Below are 25,906 nucleotides of genomic sequence, written 5' to 3'. Positions count from 1 at the left end.
CAGCCAGACAATGGAGGGAGCAGGAAGCCGACAAGACTGACCTTGCTACCTTGCCATTGTTGAACTGCAAGTTCATTGGCAGTGGCAGAATAAAGGGCGCTGGGTTGGAGGGTAACAGGGCTTTAAAATCAAAGTTTGTCGTCTTCAGATTTTAAAAGTGGTCTGAAGTCCACATCCCACACCATTGGTTGTGTAGATACACTATACCAGGCTATATGGCTGAAGTTATAATGAATAGAAAAGATTTGGAAATTAGATAGTGTTCATCTTTTCCATTCATTTGTGATTGAGGCAAACAGCTGGATCTAGCCCACATAACAGATGGCGTGCAACATGAACACACCTCCCCCATTAGACCAGTTAGGACACGTGTCAAACTCCTTCCACAGAGGGCCGAGTGTCTGCGGGTTTTCACGCCACCCTTGTACTTGATAGATTAATAAAGTCATTAATTAGTAAGGAACTCCCCTGACCAGGTTGTCTATGTCCAAAAACCCGCAGACACCGTCCCTTTACAGCTAGAATCCTTAAATACAGCATTTTATTCATTTAAAAAAAAAACTTATAAATGAAGGATAAATACCCATTTATTCTTGAAGAATAAATCAAATCAAAGTTTGTCACGTGCACCAAATACCGAATGATAAGGGTAGCAATTTCACAATGCAAAGTGATTTTTCCTCCCCAAGATAAAGTTTCTTTCCAACTTTGTAACCTCAAATCAAATCAAAGTTTGTTTGTCACGTGCGCCAAAAACAACAGTGAAATGCTTACTTACAGGCTCTAACCAACAGTGCAAAAAAGGTATTAGGTGAGCAATAGGTAAGTAAAGAAATAAAAACAGTAAAAATACAGTGAAAAATAACAGCAGCGAGGCTATATACAGTAGCGAGGCTACATACAGGCACCGGTTAGTCGGGCTGATTGAGGTAGTATGTACATGTAGATATGGTTAAAGTGACTATGCATATATGATGAACAGAGTAGCAGTAGCGTAAAATATACTTGTCTTATGAGTTTAGTTAAACTGCTGTATCCTATCAGAACCCAAAATATAATTTTGTTTTACTCCAAAGTTTGTAAACAAACACTGTGTAGCCTCAAAACATGGTTCAAACTATAATGTTGATATAATGGATGGTCAGTCCTTGCATCCATAGCTTTGTCTATGAATTTGAGAGCAGTTACATTTCTCCAGCTCCATCTCTTAGTTGTTTTTTACAAAACAGGGATGGGGAGCACACTTTGTTACTGTTATAATTAAGGATTCTAACTTTAACTGCCCAATTAACTTTGAACTGTCCTTTTAAGAACCCACCAGTCTGGCAATGTGCGCAGGTTACGCTGACTCCCAGATGAACTCAGATCACACAAAAGGAGGTGGGGGTTGGGGTGAGGGAGACACGACAGGGCCTCACCGGGAGAAATGTATACAAGCTTTAGTGCCACACCAAGTCGGAATCGGAAATCGTCGGACGCCCAGGAGATGCAGCTGAATTGAAGCCTGTCTGGTTGGGTGGGACCGACAAGGTTATGGGGACAGACAGACAGATACAGGACGTGATCCTGGGAGAATGTCGCTCGTTTTCGCACCGGACCGCCTGAACACCCCCTCCTTCTGGTCCCGCTGGGTAGTTAAGTGGCTTAGTGTCTCTGTGGAAGATTGAGCGGAGCAGCGGCGGGCAGACGGGCAACAATGGGCACCTAGTGGGCATTCTTCATTAATCCCGCAGCATTTACAATCGCCCGGCAGAGCCAGGCGCATCCACCAATGGAGGAGCGGGGCTGTCGGCCCGGCGGCTCCACCCTGCTGCCCCAGGCACATTCATCTTCTCACCAGGGAATGACAGGGAGTGAGACGGAGAAGAGATGTAAAGAAGGGGAAAAGGTAACAATAAAATGGAGGGAAATATAGAGGAAGGGGGGAGGTATAGAAAGAGAGATACAGGTATGGTGTGAGAAAACAAGAGGGATGGAGAAAGATAGAGAAAAGATAGGCCTAGCTTGCATCTGTGTCTTTTTACCCAACACTCTGTAACTGATTTCGGGGGCCCCAGGATCTTGGCAGAGGTCCACATCAAAGACTGGGATATGGAAAACGAGGACAGGGGAGGGGGAGGATTCTCTCTACAGGCTTTGAGAAAAGCATCAATTTCTGCCCTGGATATACAGTAGCTAAGAGTTGTGTACATTTTACAATTACATTTTTGCACTGAGGCTAGGTAACACGGTCACCACCGATAAATCCGTGATAATCGAAGACTTCAACAAGCATTTCTCAATGGCTGGCCATGCCTTCCTCCTGGCGACTCCAACCTTGGCCAACAGCCCCGCCCCCCCCGCTGCTACTCGCCCAAGCCTCCCCAGCTTCTCCTTTACCCAAATCCAGATAGCAGATGTTCTGAAAGAGCTGGAAAACCTGGACCCATACAAATCAGCTGGGCTTGACAATCTGGACCCCCTATTTCTGAAACTGTCCGCCGCCATTGTCGCACCCCCTATCACCAGCCTGTTCAACCTCTCCTTCGTAACATCTGAGATCCCCAAGGATTGGAAAGCTGCCGCGGTCATCCCCCTCTTCAAAGGGGGAGACACCCTGGACCCAAACTGTTACAGACCTATATCCATCCTGCCCTGCCTATCTAAGGTCTTTGAAAGCCAAGTCAACAAACAGATCACTGACCATCTCGAATCCCACCGTACCTTCTCCGCTGTGCAATCCGGTTTCCGAGCCGGTCATGGGTGCACCTCAGCCACGCTCAAGGTACTAAACGATATCATAACCGCCATCGATAAAAGACATTACTGTGCAGCCGTCTTCATCGACCTGGCCAAGGCTTTCGACTCTGTCAATCACCATATTCTTATCGGCAGACTCAGTAGCCTCGGTTTTTCTAATGACTGCCTTGCCTGGTTCACCAACTACTTTGCAGACAGAGTTCAGTGTGTCAAATCGGAGGGCAATGTTGTCCGGTCCTCTGGCAGTCTCTATGGGGGTACCACAGGGTTCAATTCTCGGGCCGACTCTTTTCTCTGTATACATCAATGATGTTGCTCTTGCTGCGGGCGATTCCCTGATCCACCTCTACGCAGACGACACCATTCTATATACTTCCGGCCCTTCCTTGGACACTGTGCTATCTAACCTCCAAACGAGCTTCAATGCCATACAACACTCCTTCCGTGGCCTCCAACTGCTCTTAAACGCTAGTAAAACCAAATGCATGCTTTTCAACCGTTCGCTGCCTGCACCCGCACGCCCGACTAGCATCACCACCCTGGACGGTTCCGACCTAGAATATGTGGACATCTATAAGTACCTAGGTGTCTGGCTAGACTGCAAACTCTCCTTCCAGACTCATATCAAACATCTCCAATCCAAAATCAAAGCAAGAATCGGCTTTCTATTCCGCAACAAAGCCTCCTTCACTCACGCCGCCAAACTTACCCTAGTAAAACTGACTATCCTACCGATCCTCGACTTCGGCGATGTCATCTACAAAATAGCTTCCAATACTCTACTCAGCAAACTGGATGCAGTTTATCACAGTGCCATTCGTTTTGTTACTAAAGCACCTTATACGACCCACCACTGCGACCTGTATGCCCTAGTCGGCTGGCCCTCGCTACATGTTCGTCGTCAGACCCACTGGCTCCAGGTCATCTACAAGGCTATGCTAGGTAAAGTGCCGCCTTATCTCAGTTCACTGGTCACGATGGCTACACCCACCCGCAACACGCGCTCCAGCAGGTGTATCTCACTGATCATCCCTAAAGCCAAAACCTCATTTGGACGCCTTTCCTTCCAGTTCTCTGCTGCCTGCGACTGGAACGAATTGCAAAAATCTCTGAAGTTGGAGACTTTTATCTCCCTCAACAACTTTAAAAATCTGCTATCCGAGCAGCTAACCGATCGCTGCAGCTGTACATAGTCCATCTGTAAACTACCCACCCAATTTACCTACCTCACCCCCCATACTGCTTTTATTTATTTACTTTTCTGCTCTTTTGCACACCAGTATCTCTTCTTGCACATGATCATCTGATGATTTATCACTCCAGTGTTAATCTGCTAAATTGTAATTATTCGATTTATTGCCTACCTCATGCCTTTTGCACACATTGTATATAGATTCTCTTTTTTTTCTACCATGTTATTGACTTGTTTATTGTTTACTCCATGTGTAACTCTGTGTTGTCTGTTCACACTGCTATGCTTTATCTTGGCCAGGTCGCAGTTGCAAATGAGAACTTGTTCTCAACTAGCCTACCTGGTTAAATAAAGGTGAAATAAAAAATAAAATAAATCTAGCAGTCACTGTTATTTAGAGAAACCTACAGTAGTGAGTGCATACATTTTCATACTTGTCCCCCATGGGAAGCGAACCCACAACCCTGGTATCGCAAGCGCCATGCTCTACCAACTGAGCTACACGGGACTGTATTGACTTGTCCCCAGAAGGATTCCCCTACCCTTGGTGGTTGACACCCATTCATTCTCAAAACCGGAATAGCCATGTCCGTCTTGGAGAGTTGTGTGCTGGCTAGCTGGCTCAAGGTGCAGCCTACTACATGGCTGCTCAGATCACTATTGAAGCATCTAGTGGCTGTAGACGCTGGCCCTTTTGTACTCTGACGCGATTCGACCCTACCCCCCCAACTCATGTACCTCATTCCTGACACCTTAAGTGACGGCTGAGGTGTCATGATACATGGTTCATCACTCCACTATGAAATTAAATCAGAGCTGGGCCTTAACAGCCCATCGGTGTAGGTTGATGTTACCCAAATGAGATATTAATCATTATCAGCAGGATGGCTCAGCCAGAGGACAATCCTATGGAAGGGGGTCGGTATACTAACTTCCTAGCATTTCTCCACAGGGAAATAATTCTATGCTTCCCAAATGAAACCCTATAGTGCACTACTTTTGACCAGCCCTGGTTAAAAGTGGTGCACTAAGGAATAGGGTGGCATTTGGAACGCAGTCATGATCTACAGCCCCATAATTGCAGTAGAAGGCAAAGTACTCCCATATTACTATGATATCATCACAGCATTTCTACTGCTGTACAAAAGACTAAGACATACTCCGAGTTGACATTCACGTAATAAGGAATTCCCCTCGACCACAACTTGGGGGAAACAAACATTCTTTCCCATTCACCCCCATGGTCAAATATGTTTGGGTTACACAGAATGAGAGAGAAAACATCCCAAACGCTGCTGTGTTGTTCAATGTACATGTAACCAGGTCAAAAATCCTGTGAGAAGAGGCTTCAGGCTATTCGGCGTGGGAGAGTGGGAAATGTGGGGACCCTGTGTCCAAGTAGCTATGTGTGTGGAAAAGATTTCATCACAGGTAAGACATTTAACTAGTTTAGTATAGCCCATGTGTAACTCCACTCACTACTTGTAACTGTATAGTCTGTTAGTTTGTGTCGTTGGTTTTGGCTAGCTTAAATGTTCCAGTCGGTAGCTAGCTGGCTTGCACTCACTCATGTGGCTGCTAGCACCTTCATGAAAAGGGGAATGAGGGAAGCCCTACAATATAGTGTTTTTCTAAGTAGTGTGAACTCTCTGGAGCAGGCAACGTTGAAAAGGAATCTTTATACATGTTGTACTTTTCTTAAATGTAGTTTTGTAATTGACTAAAACAAGGAGACAACAAGATAACTGCATTTGAAAAGGGTCAAGTTTCTACTGTGAGCCAATGGTGTAACCTAGGTAACCACAGGTTGTTTTCCCCACAGGCGTTCTATCTAATACCGACTGGGACTATTACTACTCAGAAACAGTACTATTGTGACCTCGTTGTAGCATTTCTATGAAAACCCAATAAGACATTAGGCTACTAATGTACTACATCTGTAGCATTTTCATGACTTCATTAGAATCTTAGATTACTATGATGACATCAATGAAGTATTTCCACAACTAAAATAACAACATTGTAGTATTTCCATGACCTTACAGCAGAGTAACTCAGATATTACTACTACAGACGCTATTATGACAATGTTATCATAACCATAGGGGAAAACATAACTACCTCAGATGTTATGACATCACGCTATTATGACCATTACAGATGCTATTCTGACAGGGAGAGGTGTTATGACATGTTTTATTATGACTACTACAAGTTATGACATGTTATTCTGACTACTTTAGATGCTATTATGACCACTACATGTTATTATTACTACAGAAGTCATTCGAAACAACGCTATCGTGACTATCCACAGCTGTTATTACAACAGAACGGTATCATTACCACTGCGGAAAAATGTTATGTTATAATAAGCATTATTATTATTCATTTCATTTGTAAAGCGCTTTTCTCAACCCGAGGCAAACAAAATAATAACAACAACAATCCAAAACACAGCAAACAAATCAACACTATATACAGCTGTCGCCAGAGCCGGAGGACATGAGAACAGAATTAGCAGAGGTCCTTGAAAGCCTTTCTGAACAGCACAGTCTTGAGCTGTGCCTTAAAGGAGGACAGAGACTCTGCAGCCCTAATAGTGTCGGGAAGTGAGTTCCACAGCCTCGAAGCCGCGCAACTGAGAGCCCTGTCACCCGTAGTTATTAAGTCTGCTGCGGGGCTGAAGGGAAACAGAACCGGAGGAGCGACGTGTGCGTGTGGGGCAGGAGGGTCGAATGAGGTCAGACAGGTACTTGGGTCCAGAGTTGTGGATAGCTTGGTCGGTGTGAACCAGGATTTTGTAGTCGATGCGTGAGCATATGGGGAGCCAGTGGAGGTTGAACAGCACTGGAGTGATGTGCTCGCGGGGGAGGTGTGGGTGAGCACGTGAGGAACAGTTCTGGACATATTGTAGCCTGTTAAGGCACTTGGCAGATGCGCCAACAAAAAGGGAGTTACATGGAAAAATTTGACATTGGTCAAACTCTTGATGTGCGCCTCAAACGAGAGCTGACTGTCAAATATCACACCCAGGTTGCGAACCTGATTGGAGGAGAGGACCTTGACATCATCAATATTGAGGCTGTAGCTGCTGATGTTGGTAATGATAGTGCCAATCAGGACGACCTCTGTCTAGTTGCAGTTTGACCAGGAGTGCAGTGCCATTGGCAGTGTTTGTGGAGACATACAGCTGTGTGTTGTCAGCATAAAAGTGAAAGCCCAGTTCGTGTTTCCTCAAGATGTTCCCAGTGGCAGAATGTGGATACAAAACCGTAGTGGCCCCAGTACGGAGCCTTGAGGGTCCATGTCGGAGCACAACTCTGTCTGATTTACTGGGATCGATGGCTACAAACTAGTAGCGATCAGTGAGATAGGACCTGAACCAGTCCAAGACCGTGTCTGACAGGCCCTTCTCCATGCAGTCTAGCAGGATGGCATGGCTGACCGTGTTGAATCCTGCACTGAGGTCCAGCAGTCAGAGGATGCTCGCAACCCCAGAGCCAGCATTCACGAGGTCATTAGTGACCCTTACCAGGGCAGTCTAAGTACTGTGTCTAGCTCTGAAACCCAACTGGAAGGGCTCAAGTAGGTGGCCAGGTGGCTTTGGAGTTGGCTACAAACAGCACGTTTGAGGAGCTTACTCAGGAAGGGCAGGTTGGAAATAGGCCTTTAGTTCTGGAAGTTGTCATGGTCAGATCCAGGCTTTTTAAGTACTGGTGTGACTGCGGACAGTTTGAGCTGAATGAGGGACACACCCAGTGATGAGGGACTTGTTGATCATTTCTGTGAAGATAAACTCCAGAGCAGGTAAGCAGGTCTTGACAAGGGAGGTGGTGATAGGGTCAAGTAAGCAAGTGGTGGGCCTCTTTGTCCTAACCAGCTTGGTTGCATCAGCTGCAGTGACTGTGGTGAAGGTGGAGAACCTTGACTCAGGGAGCATAGGACTTGGTAGCTCAACTAAAGAGGCTTGGGAGGTCAGGAAGGTGCTATTCATGTTTTAAAGTTTGCTTTGGAAGAAGCACAAGCATTGATTGCACCGTTCTGGGAAGGCTGAGGTAGCACAATTGTTCACAGGTTGGAGGTAGGGCTGTTATGGTGACCGTATTACCGCCACATCGGCGGGCATGAGTCATGATCGCAGTCAATTTCTACGTTACCGTTTAGTCGCGGTAATTAGGCTTCTCCAAGCTCTGATGCTGCTGCTGGTCATTAGTAGCCTACCAAACATGATAACATGCTAACCACCTGGTACCCAGCACTCTATTGTCCCTTTAATCACTCTGACATCAATGCAAATGTAATCGAAAATGTAATCAAACACTTCATGAGAACCCACTAGCTCATGTTACGCAACATTTCTATAGACTATGCAATTTGAAAACATAGCTTTGATGGCTTCTATTAAAAAAAAGGAGGATACCATCAGCTTTCTATAGGCTAGGCCTACCATATTTATTTCTCAACTTTCCTAATATTAAGTACTTTGCTTCTCTGTACAACAGGAGTTTATCCTACCTGGCTGGCATGAAAGGAACCACGGGAAAAGCGTCATCCATTCACTATTTAAGTGCATAGATGACATGTATTTTTTCCCCTGACCCTGTTTTGAGACAGGAACGTGACAATGGTCCATACTAAAATCAAAAACAAATTCACACATATATTATTTAGTATATGTAAAGAGAACATTAAATCAAGAATAGTCTGATGGGTGACAATAATATTCTATCACTTGTGAATATCCTATCACCAGCTTGAATGCAGTAAGGCAAGAAACAGCGCATGCCTCCCCCCCCCCCCCCAGACTTTTTCAAAATATAGTTGCACATGTAGCCTAGCCCAGGTGTGTATAGTGGCCAAATGACTTCTTAAAATGAAGCACATTCATTTGCTTTACAATGGGTATAGAGCCTAACTGGCACACACACACATTGCGTGAGCTTCAAGTTCGGGGAAGATCATTTTCACCATAAAAATGCATGCATAATCACATTCGGGGTCACTTTTGAGAATGGTGTTTTCCCGCTAATTGATCGCATTTTGGAACATTCGTACTTATTGCCTACTGCCGTGTGCGCATTGCTGCGCTTATAATACTGAAGAAAGCCAAATAGTTAATCTACATTTTAAGCTAAATGTTCTCATCTGTTGCATCAGCTTCACTGTTTAAATGAACAAGCGAAGCCCACAGCCATAGCCAGACAATGGCCTAACATAAGGACAACCCATAGTATGCTATTCTGTTCTTCTGAAATAGATCTAAAGAAAGATGATATGAAGCAAATGTAGTCTAAAAATAAATAATGGTGTAGGCTATATTAAATGGATTTATTAGATGTTGTAAAATGTAGATGTTCCAAAGGTCTGCATCAGTGGCTTGTAGTCTATGTGTGGAAGCCAGGAGATCCTAAATGTGTTTATGTTAATTAACGATCAATTACCGTGAGACCGGCAGTTATTTGCTTGACAATCACCGGCTGACAACATTTCATGACCGCCACAGCCCTAGTTGGAGGAGCTTGCTCACAGTAGAGAACAGCACCCGGGACTTACCACTGCTGTTGCTGATCAGTTGGGAATAGTAGGATGTCCGAGCTGCATTTATGGTGTGTTGGTATTCTTGCTGATGTTGCTCATAAACTCATAAAATCCTGTTTTCAAGACCCTGTCTTTCATAGACAATTTGTAAAAATCCAAATAACTTCACAGATCTTCATTGTAAAGGGGTTAAACACGGTTTCCCATGCTTGTTCAATGAACCATAAACAATTAATGAACATGCACCTGTGGAACGGTCGTTAAGACACAGCTTACAGACGGTAGGCAATTAAGGTCACAGTTATGAAAACTTAGGACACTAAAGAAGCCTTTCTACTGACTCTGAAAAACACCAAAAGAAAGATGCCCAGGGTCCCTGCTCATCTGCGTGAACGTGCCTTAGGCATGCTGCAAGGAGGCATGAGGACTGCAGATGTGGCAGCCATAGCCATAGCCAATAAACTGCAATGTCCGTACTGTGAGACTCCTAAGACAACGTAACAGGGAGACAGGACGGACAGCTGATCATCCTCGCAGTGGCAGACCACGTGTAACAACACCTGCACAGGATCGGAGCGTCCGAACATCACATCTGCGGGACAGGTACAGGATGGCAACAACACCTGCTCGAGTTACACCAGGAATGCACAATCCCTCCATCAGTGCTCAGACTGTCCGCAATAGGCTGAGAGAGGCTGGACTGAGGGCTTGTAGGCCTGTTGTAAGGCAGGTCCTCACCAGACATCACAGGAAACAACGTCGCCTATGGGCACAAACCAGACAGGACTGGCAAAAAGTGCTCTTCACTGACAAGTCGCGGTTTTGTCACACCAGGGGTGATGGTCGGATTCGCATTTATCGTCGAAGGAATGAGCGTTACACTGAGGCCTGTACTCTGGAGCGGGATTGATTTGGAGGTGGAGGGTCTGTCATGGTCTGGGGCGGTGTGTCACAGCATCATCGGACTGAGCTTGTTGTCATTGCAGGCAATCTCAACGCTGTGTGTTACAGGGAAGACATCCTCCTCCCTCATGTGGTACCCTTCCTGCAGGCTCATCCTGACATGACCCTCCAGCATGACAATGTCACCAGCCATACTGCTCATTCTGTGCGTGATTTCCTGCAAGACAGGAATGTCAGTGTTCTGCCATGGCCAGCGAAGAGCCCGGATCTCAATCCCATTGAGCACGTCTGGGACCTGTTGGATCGGAGCGTGAGGGCTAGGGCCAATCCCCCCAGAAATGTCCGGGAACTTGCAAATACCTTGGTGGAAGAGTGGGGTAACATCTCACAGCAAGAACTGGCAAATCTGGTGCAGTCCATGAGGAGGAGATGCACAGCAGTACTTAATGCAGCTGGTGGCCACACCAGATACTGACTGTTTCTTTTGATATTAACCCCCCCTTTGTTCAGGGACACATTATTCTATTTCTGTTAGTCACGTCTGTGGAACTTGTTCAGTTTGTCTCAGTTGTTGAATCTTGTTATGTTCATACACATATTAAGTTTGCTGAAAATAAACGCAGTTGACAGTGAGGACGTTTATTTTTTGCTGAGTTTACATCTGCGCATGTACAGTTAGCCTAGTTTTCTTATACGGTTGTTCTAGACGACGGACAGTTGCTTTGAAAGAGCGTCGCTCTTCAGTGTACCAGGGAGGCGATTTGGAGAAAGACACCATAAAAGGTTTTCAAAGGAGCAACTTCATCCAGTATGGAGGCCAAGGCAGTGTTGTATTAAGCCAGAGTCAGTAACTGGCAGGTAGAGATCGATTTAGTAAGCTGGCCAGTGTTAACCGTTTTCAGACTTCTAAACTGAATGGAGCGTTTCTTGGGCCGAATGAGTAGAGGAATAGCTAGGGTGAAGGTGATGAGTTTATGGTCAGACAGCACTGACACATTTCCTTCCAATTTGGCGAGACGCCTGTGGAGACCAGGTCCAGTTTATGGCCTTTCTTGTGGATAGCAAAGTCCACGTGTTGTTGGTGTCCAAAGTTGTCCAGGACATCCGCCAGGCCGGTAGAGAGACTGCAGTCAGGGGAGTCGACATGTATGTTGAAATCACCAAGCACTAGCATAGCATGGGCTCAGGGGTATTAGTAGCTCAGATAGTTCAGCAGGAAAGTTAGGGAGGCCAACAAATTAACACAGACAGTACTGATACAGAGCCATTGATCTTGAAAGGCATTCATTCAAAACATGACAGCTGGTACTGCAGTAAAATCACAGTGCTGTCAGTCCTGCAAATTACAGCCAATCCGCCACCCTGTCCGGATGTGCGAGGACAGTCCAGGTAGGTGTAGCCAGATGGAGGGAATTTGTGGAGGGATATGTACTCATTGGGCTGATGCCAAGTCTCAGTGAGAAAGAGAATGTCTAGACCTCTATCAGTGATGATACCATTCAGTCGTAAACCTTTGTTGTTTATGGACCTTGACTTTAAAAGCCCCAGTTGTGTACTGCTTGGATTACGAGTGCACACACCAGACTTTTTTGTTAATTAGTCTCCTACCGCCCCGTCATCTGCATTTTTCCCGCAAGATCCCGTCTTGCTTAAGGCTGTTGCTCAGCTCCCTGCACAGGGTTGTTTTAATATGTTAAAAACTTCTGAGAAAATCTTGGGTGTAGTGAGTGATAGTTGCTTCCATTTCTGTATCTTTTGCTCCAGCCTTTGGTCCAGTAGATGGGAGATGAAATAAAAAGAGATGAGGATCAAGGAGGATCTGAGCTGGTACTTGAATCCAAACAATTAGCTAGTTGATTGGAGAAGTAGTCAAATACAATATATATATATACAAAAGTATGTGTGGATTCATCTATTTCAGCCACACCCTTTGCTGACAAGTGTATAAAATGAGCACACAGCCATGCATCTTCATAGCCAAACATTGGCAGTAAAATGGCCTTACTGAAGAATGGAATGGCCTTACTGACTTCCAACGTGGCACCGTCATAGGATGCCACCTTTCCAACAAGTTAGTTCATCAAATTTCTGCCCTGCTAGAGCCACCCCGGTCAACTGGAAGTGCTGTTATTGTGAAGTGCAAACATCTAGGTGCAACAATGGCTCAGCCACGAAGTGGTAGGCCACACAAGCTCACAGAACGGGACCGCCGAGTGCTGAAGCGTGTAAAAAAAAGTCTGTCCTCAGTTGTAACACTCACTACCGAGTTCTAACTGCCTCTGGAAGCAACGACAGCACCAGAACTGTTCGCCAGGAGCTTCATGAAATGGATTTTCATGGCCGACCAGCTTCACACAAGCCTAAGATCTCCATGCACAATGCCAAGTGTCGGCTGGAGTGGTGTAAAGCTTGCCGCCGTTGGACTCTGGAGCAGGGGAAAAGTGTTCTCTGGAGTGGTGAATCACGCTTCTGGGTTAGGCGGGATACCAGGAGAACATTACCTGCCCCAATGCATAGTGCCAACTGTAAAGTTTGGTGGAGGAGGAATAATGGTCAGGGGCTGTTTTTCATGGTTTGGGCTAGGCCCCTTAGTTCCAGTGAATGGAAATCTCAATGCTACAGCATACAATGACATTCAAGACGATTCTGTGCTTCCAACTTTGTGGCAACAGGTTGGAAAAGGCACTTTCCTGTTTCAGCATGACAATGTCCCTGAGCACAAAGCGAGGTCCATACAGAAATGGTTTGTCGAGATCGGTGTGGAATCTCATCGAACACCTTTGAGATGAATTGGAACACCGACTGCGAGCCAGGCCTAATCGCCCAACATCAGTGTCTGACCTCAATAATGCTTGCGGCTGAATGGAAGCAAGTCCCCGCAACAATGTTCCAACATCTAGTGGAAAGGCTTCCCAGAAGAGTGGAGGATATTATAGCAGCAAGGGGCTAGGGGGGGGGGCAACTTCATATTCATGCCCATGATTTTGAAATTAGATGTTCGATGAGCAGGTGTCCACATACACTACATGACCAAAAGTATGTTAACTAATTTAACGTTGTTGGTAACATTTTTAGTTCTGTTCAATACTTGATCAGCTAAAAGTTGATAAAACAATGCACATAGAAAACACTTACAAATAACTAAAGATACATTTGCAGGAGTATACTACCAAGGCTGCCACTATGCGCCATGGCAAGCATGAAATTACCTGAAGGAGTAGTGATAAGTGATGTGGACTCAAAGACCCGCACTCCACTCCAATCAATAGTCTCACACTCAGAACCTAACTTGATGTTATGAATCAAAAGTAGCCTAGACATCTTTCCTCATGTGGTCACAGTAAAGTTGAGAAATAGAGCGATGTGTATGGTCCTATATGGCCCCCAACGTCAGACCACGGGAAATAAAAATAAAAAGTGGACTAACCTGACGGAGCGGGGACAAGTGAAGTGGAATAACCTGATGGACTAGCGACAAGTGAAGTGGACTAACCTGATAGAGTAGGGACAAGTGAAGGGCGTTCCTTTGTCTCGCTGGTCCGCTTGCACCTGGAGAAGCCTTCCTATCACTTTTATCAACCCCTGCACATTCCTGTTCATAAGAAACAGAAAAAAATGAATAAGGCCAGGAGTATAACTAGCAGTTTACAGAAAACCCAGATGGCTTAGGGCTATACTGTGCAGAGGACCTTACAGGGATACTTCGGGATGTTGACAATGACGCCCTGTATATACCTCCCCAGAGTCAGATGAACTTGTGGATACCATTTTTATGTCTGTGTACAATATGAGGGGAAGTTAGAGGTAGTTTCGTGAGCCAATGCTAACTAGCGTTAGTTAGCATTGGCTCGCAAAACTTCCTTTAACTTCCTTCATACTGGACAAACTTTGCTGTGGGGTTGTGGATGCTGTAGTCAGAGATTTAAGCTATCCGATTGGCCAGCGCAGTAGGAGCACTTGATTTAGCTCTCCTGGTCCGCCGGATAGGCAGTTTTTTTTTTTTCAGACAAATAAAATAGTTCAAAATGGGAACACTTTGCCTATCCAGCGTAGGGCTTCTGAATCAAGTGCACCTACCGACAACAGTAGAAGACTAATAAAAAAAAGACTGGCGCTCAAGGCTTTATCATTGGCTTTTCTACAGAAATGTTTGGTGATAGACTATGAATGCCTTGAAGATTGACTAGTTGATCAGGATCGACCGGTTGGTGACCACTGCAGTAAGAGAAGCACACTGTACACTTGTACAATGATATTAGACGGCGCATGCGATAATATCAGAGATGGGAAAGGTCACAAGCTGTTTGGCGTTCCATTTCCTGCTGCGCTGGCCATTACCTCAGCACGATCAATAGCTCAAAGTCAGCAGTAGCAGCAGCCTGGCGAGTGCCAAAGACAGCGTGTCCCCTCCTCAGTGAAATTACTTTGTTACCATCTTATTACAGTGAGAGCAGAGGGCCTAAGGTGTTATGAACAACGCAATGCCAACAGGGCAGAGCGTTCAGATTCCAATGCACCACCATCATTCAATGTGTTTACCATTGTAACAGACCTGAATGATTTTGGTTAACAACAAAAAAAAAATAAAAAAAATAACATACTCAATGTCATACAGTGAATGATAGTGGCCATGGTTATCATACTGCACGGATATGATCTCTAGGCCTATACGTGGAGTGCAGTGTATTTTCAACGCTACAGAACTACTATCGAAAGAGTTCCATGACTTTTAATATAGCACGATCAACTGCTCTACAGTTTGGTGTGACAATACCGTGTAACAGGATGTCCTGATAAGTGTTCAACCACAGAGAGATAGGGGAGGGGCTCATGTCTGACAGTATGGCTAAGCTCTGTTAAGACCTCAACAGCGCGCAGGAGGCTGTCGTAGAAGAAGAACGGTAGAAGACAATTTTTATGAGTCTGACTCTAATCAAGTCTGTCTGAACTCTCTGAGCACGTGTAATAAAAGGCTGTAATACACACCGAGACATATTTTCTGAATTGTGTGTGCGCGCGCCAGGGTTTCCGTTAGCTGGTAACAGCCGGCTTTTGGCTTATAAAATTTTTTAAAAAGATAAATAAAACTGGCTCTGGCTAGTTGACTGGGAGAATAAGAAAAAAATCCCATTGCGAATAAAGCTTTTTAGCCTATTCATTGATGGAAATACCAGTCAATGTTAATACATTTGACTGGTCATGCTTAGCGGTCGATAGGTTAATTTGCAGAATTTTGTGGAATTAAATTGGCACGTGTACAGTATATTCGGTATGCATCTTATTTATCACACGCTTACAGCATACAGATACTTTGTGTGAAATCTGCTGCTGCTACAGCCTCTCAAACTGCATGCATAGGCAACGGACGGCAGGCTTCATCAGCGCATCACACACCACTTTGCAATGAGCTGGAGGCAGTATGCATTTTGAAAACATATGCTTAATTGTTTGAAACCTGAACGTTTTACTACATATTATGAGGCATGTCTTACCTTGCCAAAATATCCGTGGAGGCAATTATTTTAGATCAACTTTCTTTCGTTGTCCAGTAGCCAAAGGCACAATTCTATTAGATCTCCCCTCTTTCTAATGGATATTTCCATCTCTGTCACATGAAACCGATCGCATGTGCAGTGCTCTTTGACAACAGTGTTTTCCTCCGTAAATTGCATTATGGAACAAACACTTGAGCGTAGCCTAGTGCCTTTTTTTTTTATGTAGCCCAGGCCTACTGGTTGTATGAATTTGGGATCTATCGTCCCACAACTGTCCCAGAGCCTGTTTGGAATAGGCTATTTCTTACTCGACAAGCTGACTATAAAATAGGTCAACTTTCTACTATGGGGGATAGTAGACTGACATAGGCTAGTGATTTTGCTGTTCGTTACTCGTCTTGCTGGCTGAGGAAAAGTAAATGTGGACAGTTCTTCTAACATCTTCAAAGAGCACATCAGAATTCAAGAATGACCACACATCATTGCATCCTCGACTTGCATGTTCTGTTAATATGAATTACCATCATCTAAATGTGATTTCTGTAATTCTGAGCACCGTGGGTGGACGCCCTAATCAGGTCACGTGCCCAATGCATATGGGTTAGAGGGCGACCGACTATGATTTTTCAACGCCGATACCGATACCAATTATTGGAGGACCAAAGCCGATACCGATTAATCGGGCGATTTTTTACATTTATTTGTAATAATGACAATTACAACAATAATGAATGAACACTTATTTTAACTTAATATAATACATCAATAAAATCAATTTAGCCTCAAATAAATAATGAAACATGTTCAATTTGGTTTAAATAATGCAAAAACAAAGTGTTGGAGAAGAAAGTAAAAGTGCAATATGTGCCATGTAAGAAAGCTAACGTTTAAGTTCCTTGCTCAGAACATGAGAACATGTGAAAGCTGGTGGTTCCTTTTAACATGAGTCTTCAATATTCCCAGGTAAGAAGTTTTAGGTTGTAGTTATTATAGGAATTATAGGACTATTTCTCTATACGATTTGCATTTCATATACCTTTTACTATTGGATGTTCTTATAGGCACTTTAGTATTGCCAGTGTAACAGTATAGCTTCCATCCCTCTCCTCGCCGCTACCTGGGCTCGAACCAGGAACACATCGACAACAGCCACCCTCGAAGCAGCGTTACCCATGCAGAGCAAGGGGAACAACTGCTCCAATTCTCAGAGCGAGTGACGTTTGAAACGATATTAGCGTGCACCCCACTAACTAGCTAGCCATTTCACATTGGTTACACCAGCCTAATCTCAGGAGTTGATAGGCTTGAAGTCATAAACAGCGCAATGTTTGAAGCATTGCGAAGAGCTGCTGGCAAAACGCACAAAATGCTGTTTGAATGAATGCTTACGAGCCTGCTGTTGCCTACCACCGCTCAGTCAGACTGCTCTATCAAATCATAGACTTAATTATAATATAATTAATTATAACATAATAACACACAGAAATACGTGCCTTAGGTCATTAATATGGTCGAATCCGGAAACTATCATCTCGAAAACAAAACGTTTATTCTTTCAGTGAAATACGGAACCGTTCCGTATTTCATCTAACGGGTGGCATCCATAAGTCTAAATATTCCTGTTACATTGCACAACCTTCAATGTTATGTCATAATTACGTAAAATTCTGGCAAATTAGTTCGCAATGAGCCAGGCGGCCCAAACTGTTGCATATACCCTGACTCTGCGTGCAATGAACGCAAGAGAAGTGACACAATTTCACCTAGTTAATAATATTGCCTGCTAACCTGGATTTATTTTAGCTAAATATGCAGGTTTAAAAATATATACTTCTGTATATTGATTTTAAGAAAGGCATTGATGTTTATGGTTAGGTACACGTTGGAGCAACGAGTCCTTTTTCGCGAATGCGCACTGCATCGATTATATGCAACGCAAGACACGCTAGATAAACTAGTAATATCATCAACCATGTGTAGTTATAACTAGTGATTATGATTGATTGATTGTTTTTTATAAGTTTAATGCTAGCTAGCAACTTACCTTGGCTTCTTACTGCATTCGCGTAACAGGTGGGCTCCTCGTGAGGCAGGTGGTTAGAGCGTTGGACTAGTTAACCGTAAGGTTGCAAGATTGAATCCCTGAGCTGACAAGGTAAAAATCTGTCGTTCTGCCCCTGAACAAGGCAGTTAACCCACCGTTCCTAGGCCGTCATTGAAAATAAGAATGTGTTCTTAACTGACTTGCCTAGTTAAATAAAGGTGTTAAAAATAAATAAAACATTTAAAATCGGCAAAATCGTCTTCCAAAATTACCGATTTCCGATTGTTATGAAAAGTTGAAATCGGCCCTAATTAAATCGGACATTCCGATTAATCGGTCGACCTCTAATATGGGTCCGGTAAATTTCTCAAATGTCCAGTAAATAAAAAAATGCTTCCGGTCAAATGTCCGGCGCTACATTTTTTTTACGGAAACCCTGGTGCGTGTGTGTGTGTGTGTGAGTGGACAAGCATGTGTGTGTAATACCTGGCGGAGGGCAGGAGGTTGAGGACGCTGTTGAGTATGTAGTGCAGGTCGGCGTGGGCCTGCTCTACCAGAAGCACCACAGCGTCACAGCAGGCTGAGCGCACAGCAGCACAGTCACTGCAGCACTGCTCCCACAGGGTCTCCATAGCTGGGCCCTGCAACACAGTCAGACACAGTCAGAGACACATGATGTGGTCATAAACAAATTGCATCAATCGAAAACACAGCGGGTCAGTCAGAAACAAATGTTACAGCCTGAGGCACAGCTTCACACTCAAACATGATACTCAGACACACATTTGAAAGCCAGACACCTACCTGGGTGGAGGACTGGCTGATCCTCTCATTCTGGCCCTTCTCTTTCAGCACAGCCGCAACCAGACTCCTCACCGTCTGCAGACATAGACAACAGGCTTACTACGGAGTTAGATCCTGGCTCACAATAACCTGAACAGTATGACCCCCATTGCATCCCCAATCCAGAAACAATCTCTCAGTCAGCACTTTACCTGGGCCTGTATGAGCGGGCTGGGAAAGTCAAATCTCTTTTTCAAATTCTCACTCATCTTCTCTGGTCATGCCTGCGAGTGAGGGAGAAATACCAAAAGATTATTCTTAGGATTGAGAGCACAGAAACTGGAATATTTCCAAATAAGTTCAAAGTTAAATAGAACGGAGCTCTCCTTGTTGAAAACAAAAGTACACAACAAAACTAAGGTTATTGAAGAGGATACCTGGAAAATAAAACTTTCTGGCCATGTTTCAGAGACATTTTACATTACATTTTTAGTCCTAGCTCCCAGGGGACTGACATGACAACCTACAAAACGAGCTGAACTGCCCAAAGACAGAGTGATTCCCCAAACTCCAGCCATCTGCTGTGTCATATAGGCTACAACTAGCCTAATGCACTGTGTACCTACATTGAAGAACAGCCCCCAAGCAGGTACCTGTATCCCTTTGAAAGACGACCCCCGCAGTGTGAACTAAAGCTGACAGGTGGCATTGGCCACTGACATAATTTTGCATGAATTGAATGCATTATTCACGAGACACTTTCCCGAATACAGACAGATGACTGGCCCCCGAGCAGTTTGCTAGTCGCTACATTGAATACATTGAAACTTGGACCATCTCAGGTTGTTGTTCCATTAAAGAATGACAATGAGGCAGAGAGGACAGACAAGTGGACTGACTACCAGATGGTTGTCAGGGCCCTGGCTGCCTGGCTGGCTGATAGCCAGGGAGATCTGTATGTGCTGTGTGAGACTCTGAACAGAGGGGGAATATGGGAGACAATGTAGGCCCCCCCCTACCGCACCGCACTCCAGCCCCACCCGTTCCCCCTCTATTATAGAGCTGATAAGTGACAGGCCAACAGTGTGCAACAGCCCATTCACAGCCCCTGACGCAGCTATAACATTCACTCTCAACGACGTAATACAGCATCCACAGAAACAGCCACACTACTGCAGCCCAAACGTATAGCGAGGTAAGGCTCTCATATTCAATGCTAAAAGTAGACTTCTGACAACTGTCTTCTACAAGTTGGTGTTTATGGTTGAAACTTATCGTAGGCCTTTGTGACGTGACTGACTAGGATTAAAGGATCAAATCCACCTGTCAATGCTGGTTGGGTGATATTACACTGCACAAGGTGCTTGGTTCCATAAAATGACATTTTGTTGTGAAGGGATTGAAATGTGGCCTAAATTGGGCCGTGTTATTAAATGTGTATAAAAGACAATAGAGGGAATAAACTAACATTCATATTCTTTGAGAGTGTAAAAACAAAGTTGCTGTTGTTGAATTAGGCATAAGCAAGATGGTATAAAATCGTTTATGGATTGACATGACTATGTTCAAACATATTCAACTTGCTCTATAGTCTGACTATGCTGAGGTTTGACACCCAGATATAGTCTTTTAAAAAATAGATGTTATTTCACTGTGCTGCATGGCACATTTTCCAAACTCAAAGAGGGACAATAGTCAGTGAAACATGTCAATTAAACTATTCAGGGGTTTCTAGACTGCCTTTAACTTGCTCACTAACAATGTAAACAGGCCTGTACTGCTGGCTCAGCATTGTTAGTGTAAACAATGTGACATTGTTTAAAATGCTCATTCCTGTGCCTTTGAAAGTGATAGTCCTAACGCTTGTGGATAGCAGAATTGACTATGGCTTGTTGCTTGCCCTCCAAAACGATTTAGTTACTGGTTAAGGCAGGCAGGCAGAACAGATAGCACATTATGTTTACATTGTGGGATACATGTATATCCCATACATGCAATGGGATACATTTGGTAGAATTACCATAAACTCTACCAACAGCGTGGCTGCCTAGCTGCTGGTGTACCTGGGGTTACTAATAGTAGAGACAGAAGACATATCAATACTATCATGATGAGTTTCCTGGAAATGAGTTGCAAGCGCCAAGTTCCCTGACGCTTGCAAATGTTAAACAAATGTACTGTAGCTAAGCTAAAACAGCATCTGTGCATTAGAGACGTCTCCAACGCCCAGAAAGCTCCGATTCACCACGAACAGGTCGGAAGCCCACAACAGCTCAACACACATTTGGAAGTGCCGAATAGCCTTTTCTGTTTCTGTTGCTTTTAAAATGTAGAAATGTTTTGTTAGTACATACCGGCCGAAACGTAAGTAAATGAAGATAGTTACTCAGCGAAACTGCATATTTGGTAATCAATTAACGTATTTTGACATTATAACGCTTGCAGAGCTGGTGAATGGGAGTTTGAGTCGGAGCTTTCAAATATACTGGTTCAGTAGCTAGCTAGATATCAAGCTACAGCTAACTTTACTGTACATCTAAGCCACTTTCCCCTTCAGTTAGGTTAATCATTTTGAGGGCTTGATAACTTGCAAATAACACACACAGTTACAGTTGGCAGTAAGTTAGATACAAACTAACAGAACGTCTGTTGAAATTATACCTAGCTAGCTTGCAAAGTTTAATGAATTTGGTGAGCTAGCTCCTAAACTGGCCACTGCACTGAATAGCCAATAACGTTAGATTGCAGCGCGCGAAATCTTATTCCACATAAGACATGCAGTATTTACATTACACATTTACATTACTGACCATAATACAGACCTAAACTTTCTAAATTAAAATGATCAACCAATATCTGTAATTGCAATACACTTCAAACTGTACCTCTGGTCCAGAACTGGCAAAAACACATGGGAGTACGGTGTGCAGTAAGCGTCAAACAAGTATGGAAAACTCAATTGAATAATTCCATAACGTACATGTCATTCAAACTTATTTGAATAAACAATGATGTCATATTTGAATAAATAAGATTCACAATTTTTCTTGAATTGATTATTATTGCATACATATATTTAAACTTGCATTAATCTGGATATAGCCTACAGATGATGATGAGGAGGACGAATCACTGGACACAGGTCTTGTGCATCCTATAAAACACCAAATTGCCAAAAGAAACCTACTGTAATGTTAGATCAACATTTCACTAGCAAGTTTTTTTTATGGTTGTTTCCTTCATTTCAGCATGCAAGATCATAACTGAAATGGTCTTTTAGCTGTAAATTGCTGTTATCATTAGAAAAAATGCTTTTTTCCCCAAATAACATTGTTGGGACTGGGACTTAGTTTTCCAGGGAATTGTCAAGTGTGAAGAAATGTTTCTATTCTATTAAATGAACTGTGCTGTGACCTTGAACAACGTAGGATGATTGCCTTGAGTTTCTGACACCTCAAGTGAAATTTCTCTGTGAATGTGCTGGATTTCTTGATTTCTTTTTTAAATTATTATTATTATTTGTGTACTTGTTTGACATTTTACTGCATTGTTGGGAGCAAGTAACATAAACATTTTGCTGCACCCACTATAACATCTGCTAAACTGTGTACACGACCAATAACCTTTGATTTGATGAGTGGCATGGCCAAACCAGTCCTCACAGACATGATGGTGTTGATGAGTATGTAGGCTCAACAGGTGGAACCAGTGATAACTGGTCCTAGTGTTACATTAAATGTCAAGGACACGATATAATACCAAAATTAAATTGAATCATAATGAATCATAGCCACTGTCATCCCAGGTTTGCTTGCTTGCTCGATCACATCGACAGCGTCATTGCATTTTGGTACACCAGAAGTACATTCCTTTCCAATGGAACCCTGGGTTCGCATTGCAGCATTCCGTTGCAGAGGCAGTTGCAGTCTGTGTGGTGCATACAATGGATTTATGCGTCAAACTGTATGCGTAGACGGCTTGACAGAAATGGTAGCAGAAGGTGAATGTTGAACTTTTGTTGCACACATCCATATGATGCTGCGTACTATTTTGCGCAATGATGCTATCGGTGTGATCAAGGCTATAGCGTTTCTTCAGCAAACATTCTGTGTGCAATACAAATATTTAATTTTACTTGATGTGATTTGGATTGGTCTATTGTGTAAGTGACTATGGCCAAAGGTGGCTTGGTTAGGTTTTTCTCTGGACTTCCTGTTTTAACGGACCGATGAGGAAATCGATACTAATCCATCCTGTCATGGCGCTTTGGTTTGGCACTGCATGCATCACCACCTCTGCAATAGGTCATCTTTTTGTGCTTGCCTCCATTATACCGATATTAAGAGCTGTCAGATTAGGACACCACTTGACCTGATCCTCAATAAAATCATGATTACCTTTGTAACAATAATCCATGTGTTCAAGCAGATGTAATCTCTAGTGGGCAGACTACCTAAATGGTACAGTAGATCTTCCTTTAAACTATTGGCACCGATAGCTAATGAGCAGCAATAGTTCCGGTGCATGGGTTTTTCGTCACTGGTTATTTGGACAAATCACGATTTCGCAGGTGCGCATCTTTCAAATTTTGCAAGGGGAGGGTACATCCAACCCATACGCTACGTTCGTAACCAAGGGGGAAGGGGTAATTTACCACATACCACTGGGAAAAATCCACTTTACCGCCCCTCCAACTGGTAATTACTAGTGGAAACGCATCTATCATCCTGAGCTCCCACATGCTGACCTCTGACATCACCTACTAAGGAAATGACCACAAATCACAAGGCCAAATCTTCACTGGAGTTGCTTACCAAGAAGACATTGAATGTTCCTGAGTTTTGACTTAAATCGGCTTGAAATCTATGGCAAGGTTTGAAAATGGCTGTCTAGCAATGATCAACAATCAACTTGGCAGAACTTGAAGGATTTAAAAAATAATAATTGTCAAATATTGTACAGTTCAGGTGTGCAAAGCTCAAGGGTGTTTATTTATTAATTCATTTATAGAGCCCCACAGTGGAGGTGTCAAATACCCATAAAACCTAGTGGTCAAACAGGGAAATGGTTCCAATCCTTTTTCCAACATTCATTTTTCCCATAGGGAATTTTAGAAACACTTAAAATAATTGTCAGTTTAAAGAAACGTAGCCAATTTATTCGTTACTAAATGTAGAGAACATTAGACAGTTAATCCAGAGATTCTTACTTTTGCCTCGATTCGTCAGTCTCATCCAAATCATCATGGCATTTGTAGTTCTTTATGACAGCCACATTAGCAGCTAATTAGCATTTCATTTTTTTTTTGGGGGGGGGGGGGGGGGGTAAATACAGGTGAACGTATTGATGAAAGTCACCTTGTCCTAAAAAGATTTACACGGTTAGCGAAATGTCACGCCAGGGCAGGCCTACACAAAAAAAAAGCCTTATTTTAAAGTATATCTAAAATCCCCTATGGGAAAAATGAAAGGTGGAAAAACAATTGGAACCAATTCCTTGTTTGACCGCTAGATTTTATGGGTATTATGACACCTCCACTGTGGGTCTCTATTTGTCAGGGACCATGTACAACATGCCATTGCACCAGATTTAGCTAGTTTGCTAATTGTCATTTGTAGTGCCTGGGCTTAACACCTATGGACACAAAACTTATGCTGCTTTCGTAACCAAGTTGGTGTTGGGAATTTGCCAGTTGTGAAGCCGTACATACCAGTTGGAGGGCCATTCAAGTGGATTTTTACCAGTCTTATGTGGTAAATTCCCACTTGGTTACCAACTCAACATTAATCGAGCAGCTGACCAATTACGTGAGACTTTAGTTCTGGGCTAACCGAGATTAAAGTAGAAGCAACATCAAGGTGCAACAAAGGTGATTGTAAAAATTACATTTTTCAATGGGGAATGATGAACAATTGGTTAGTTGTCAAATCCAACACTTGTTAAGTCCATATTGTTAGGTTATCTTTCTTGTGAAACTGACACAACTTAAGAACAAAGACTCAGCCCACTGATGGAAATTGGAAACTGAGCCCTTGCATTGATATCTCAATCAGAAACTGTATTGAGCTCATTCGCGTCATACTGGATGTATGTAGACATGATCAGAATTGGTATTCGGAGTTAGCCTATAGTTCAAATTCAAGATGTTTAAAGCTGATTTATGGTCATTCCATAATATGCATTGGCTGTACAGCATTTACTGCTATGCGGCCTCTGCAGAAGTCAGTCCATTCATGCTTTGTGGAGCAGCGCTGTTGTGAAGGAAGTTGTCAAGGAATTTAGTTTTTGTTTATACATGACCTCTCACCCGCTCCTACATTCAACCAATCACATCAATGCGGAGCTATACAGAGCCCCTGCATTGTTAAAGCCAATTTATGCTTGATCCAATTATGTGGTTGGATGATGTTGTAGTTGGAGGCTTCGTATTGAGGGTGTGATGCATTTTCGGAGGGTGTGATGCATTTGCGGAGCCTTTGGGGCACAGCAATTGCGTCATACCCTTAGTTTTTTAGCTGCCTGATCGCATTGACAGAGCAAGCATAAATTGGCATTTAGGTTTATGTGTGTTTTAACATACATATTTCTTACAATGGCTGAAGATGTAACATAAGTTTCCAAAAACACCACACAGAGAGAATGTTTGTTTAAAAAAAGGGTGTATTTGAGGCATGTGAATCGAAAGAAAAGGAAGCACTGGATCTTGGATCAGTGTTCTCCCTTTCCAATATATTCCAATTGGCAAATTTGTATTTGTAGTCACCTGTTCCTTTCGTTACGGGCGGTCCAAAAAAGACAGATAAAAATCTTGATTTTGTGTTTAGGATTGACCGGCTGTGTATAAAGTAATGAGGAAGGCCAAAAAAGCTTCTAACGACGTACTTAGCTGTTCTATGAGTGGTCTGAGGCAGTCGTTATAGCGTCTTCAAGAGAAACTTCAGTAACGATGGTTTTGGGAAACAGTTGGGAGATTTAACGACTGCTCCTATGAAAGATGTAATGATGAACGTGCTTTTGGGAAACCGAGGCCAGAGCTGTTGTGAAGGAAGTTGTCAATAAAGTGTGTTCGTGTTTATACAGGACATACCGCCCCCACCAGTTATATGCCGCTATACCGAGCCCTCCACATTGTTACAAAAGTTGGGAGGCGCAGTGATGTGGTACGGCGCTTGATTTGGCCTCCGCAAGCCAACGGAGGCTCCGCAAGTG

At 43.5% G+C, this 25,906-nt stretch overlaps 1 protein-coding gene across 2 annotated transcripts in view; it reads right to left on the bottom strand.

Moving 5' to 3' along the window:
- Positions 1 to 21,636, bottom strand: part of focad (focadhesin) — a 74,256-nt gene extending 52,620 nt beyond the window's left edge. For both annotated transcript variants that reach the window (XM_071379042.1, XM_071379043.1), the window contains exons 1-5: positions 21,583 to 21,636; positions 18,910 to 18,981; positions 18,719 to 18,793; positions 18,401 to 18,555; positions 13,869 to 13,967 (exon numbers count right to left, since the gene is read on the bottom strand). In XM_071379042.1, coding sequence (XP_071235143.1) covers positions 13,869 to 13,967; positions 18,401 to 18,555; positions 18,719 to 18,793; positions 18,910 to 18,966 — 386 coding nt within the window. In that variant the 5' untranslated portion in view covers positions 18,967 to 18,981; positions 21,583 to 21,636. The remainder of the gene's footprint in view (positions 1 to 13,868; positions 13,968 to 18,400; positions 18,556 to 18,718; positions 18,794 to 18,909; positions 18,982 to 21,582) is intronic.
- Between the last annotated feature and the right edge of the window lie 4,270 nt (positions 21,637 to 25,906).

Source organism: Salvelinus alpinus, chromosome 31 (assembly GCF_045679555.1).
Source record: "Salvelinus alpinus chromosome 31, SLU_Salpinus.1, whole genome shotgun sequence".
NCBI classification, from domain to species: Eukaryota; Metazoa; Chordata; class Actinopteri; order Salmoniformes; family Salmonidae; genus Salvelinus; species Salvelinus alpinus.
Note: the sequence above shows the minus strand (reverse complement) of the source record. Positions and strands in the feature narration are given on the sequence as shown.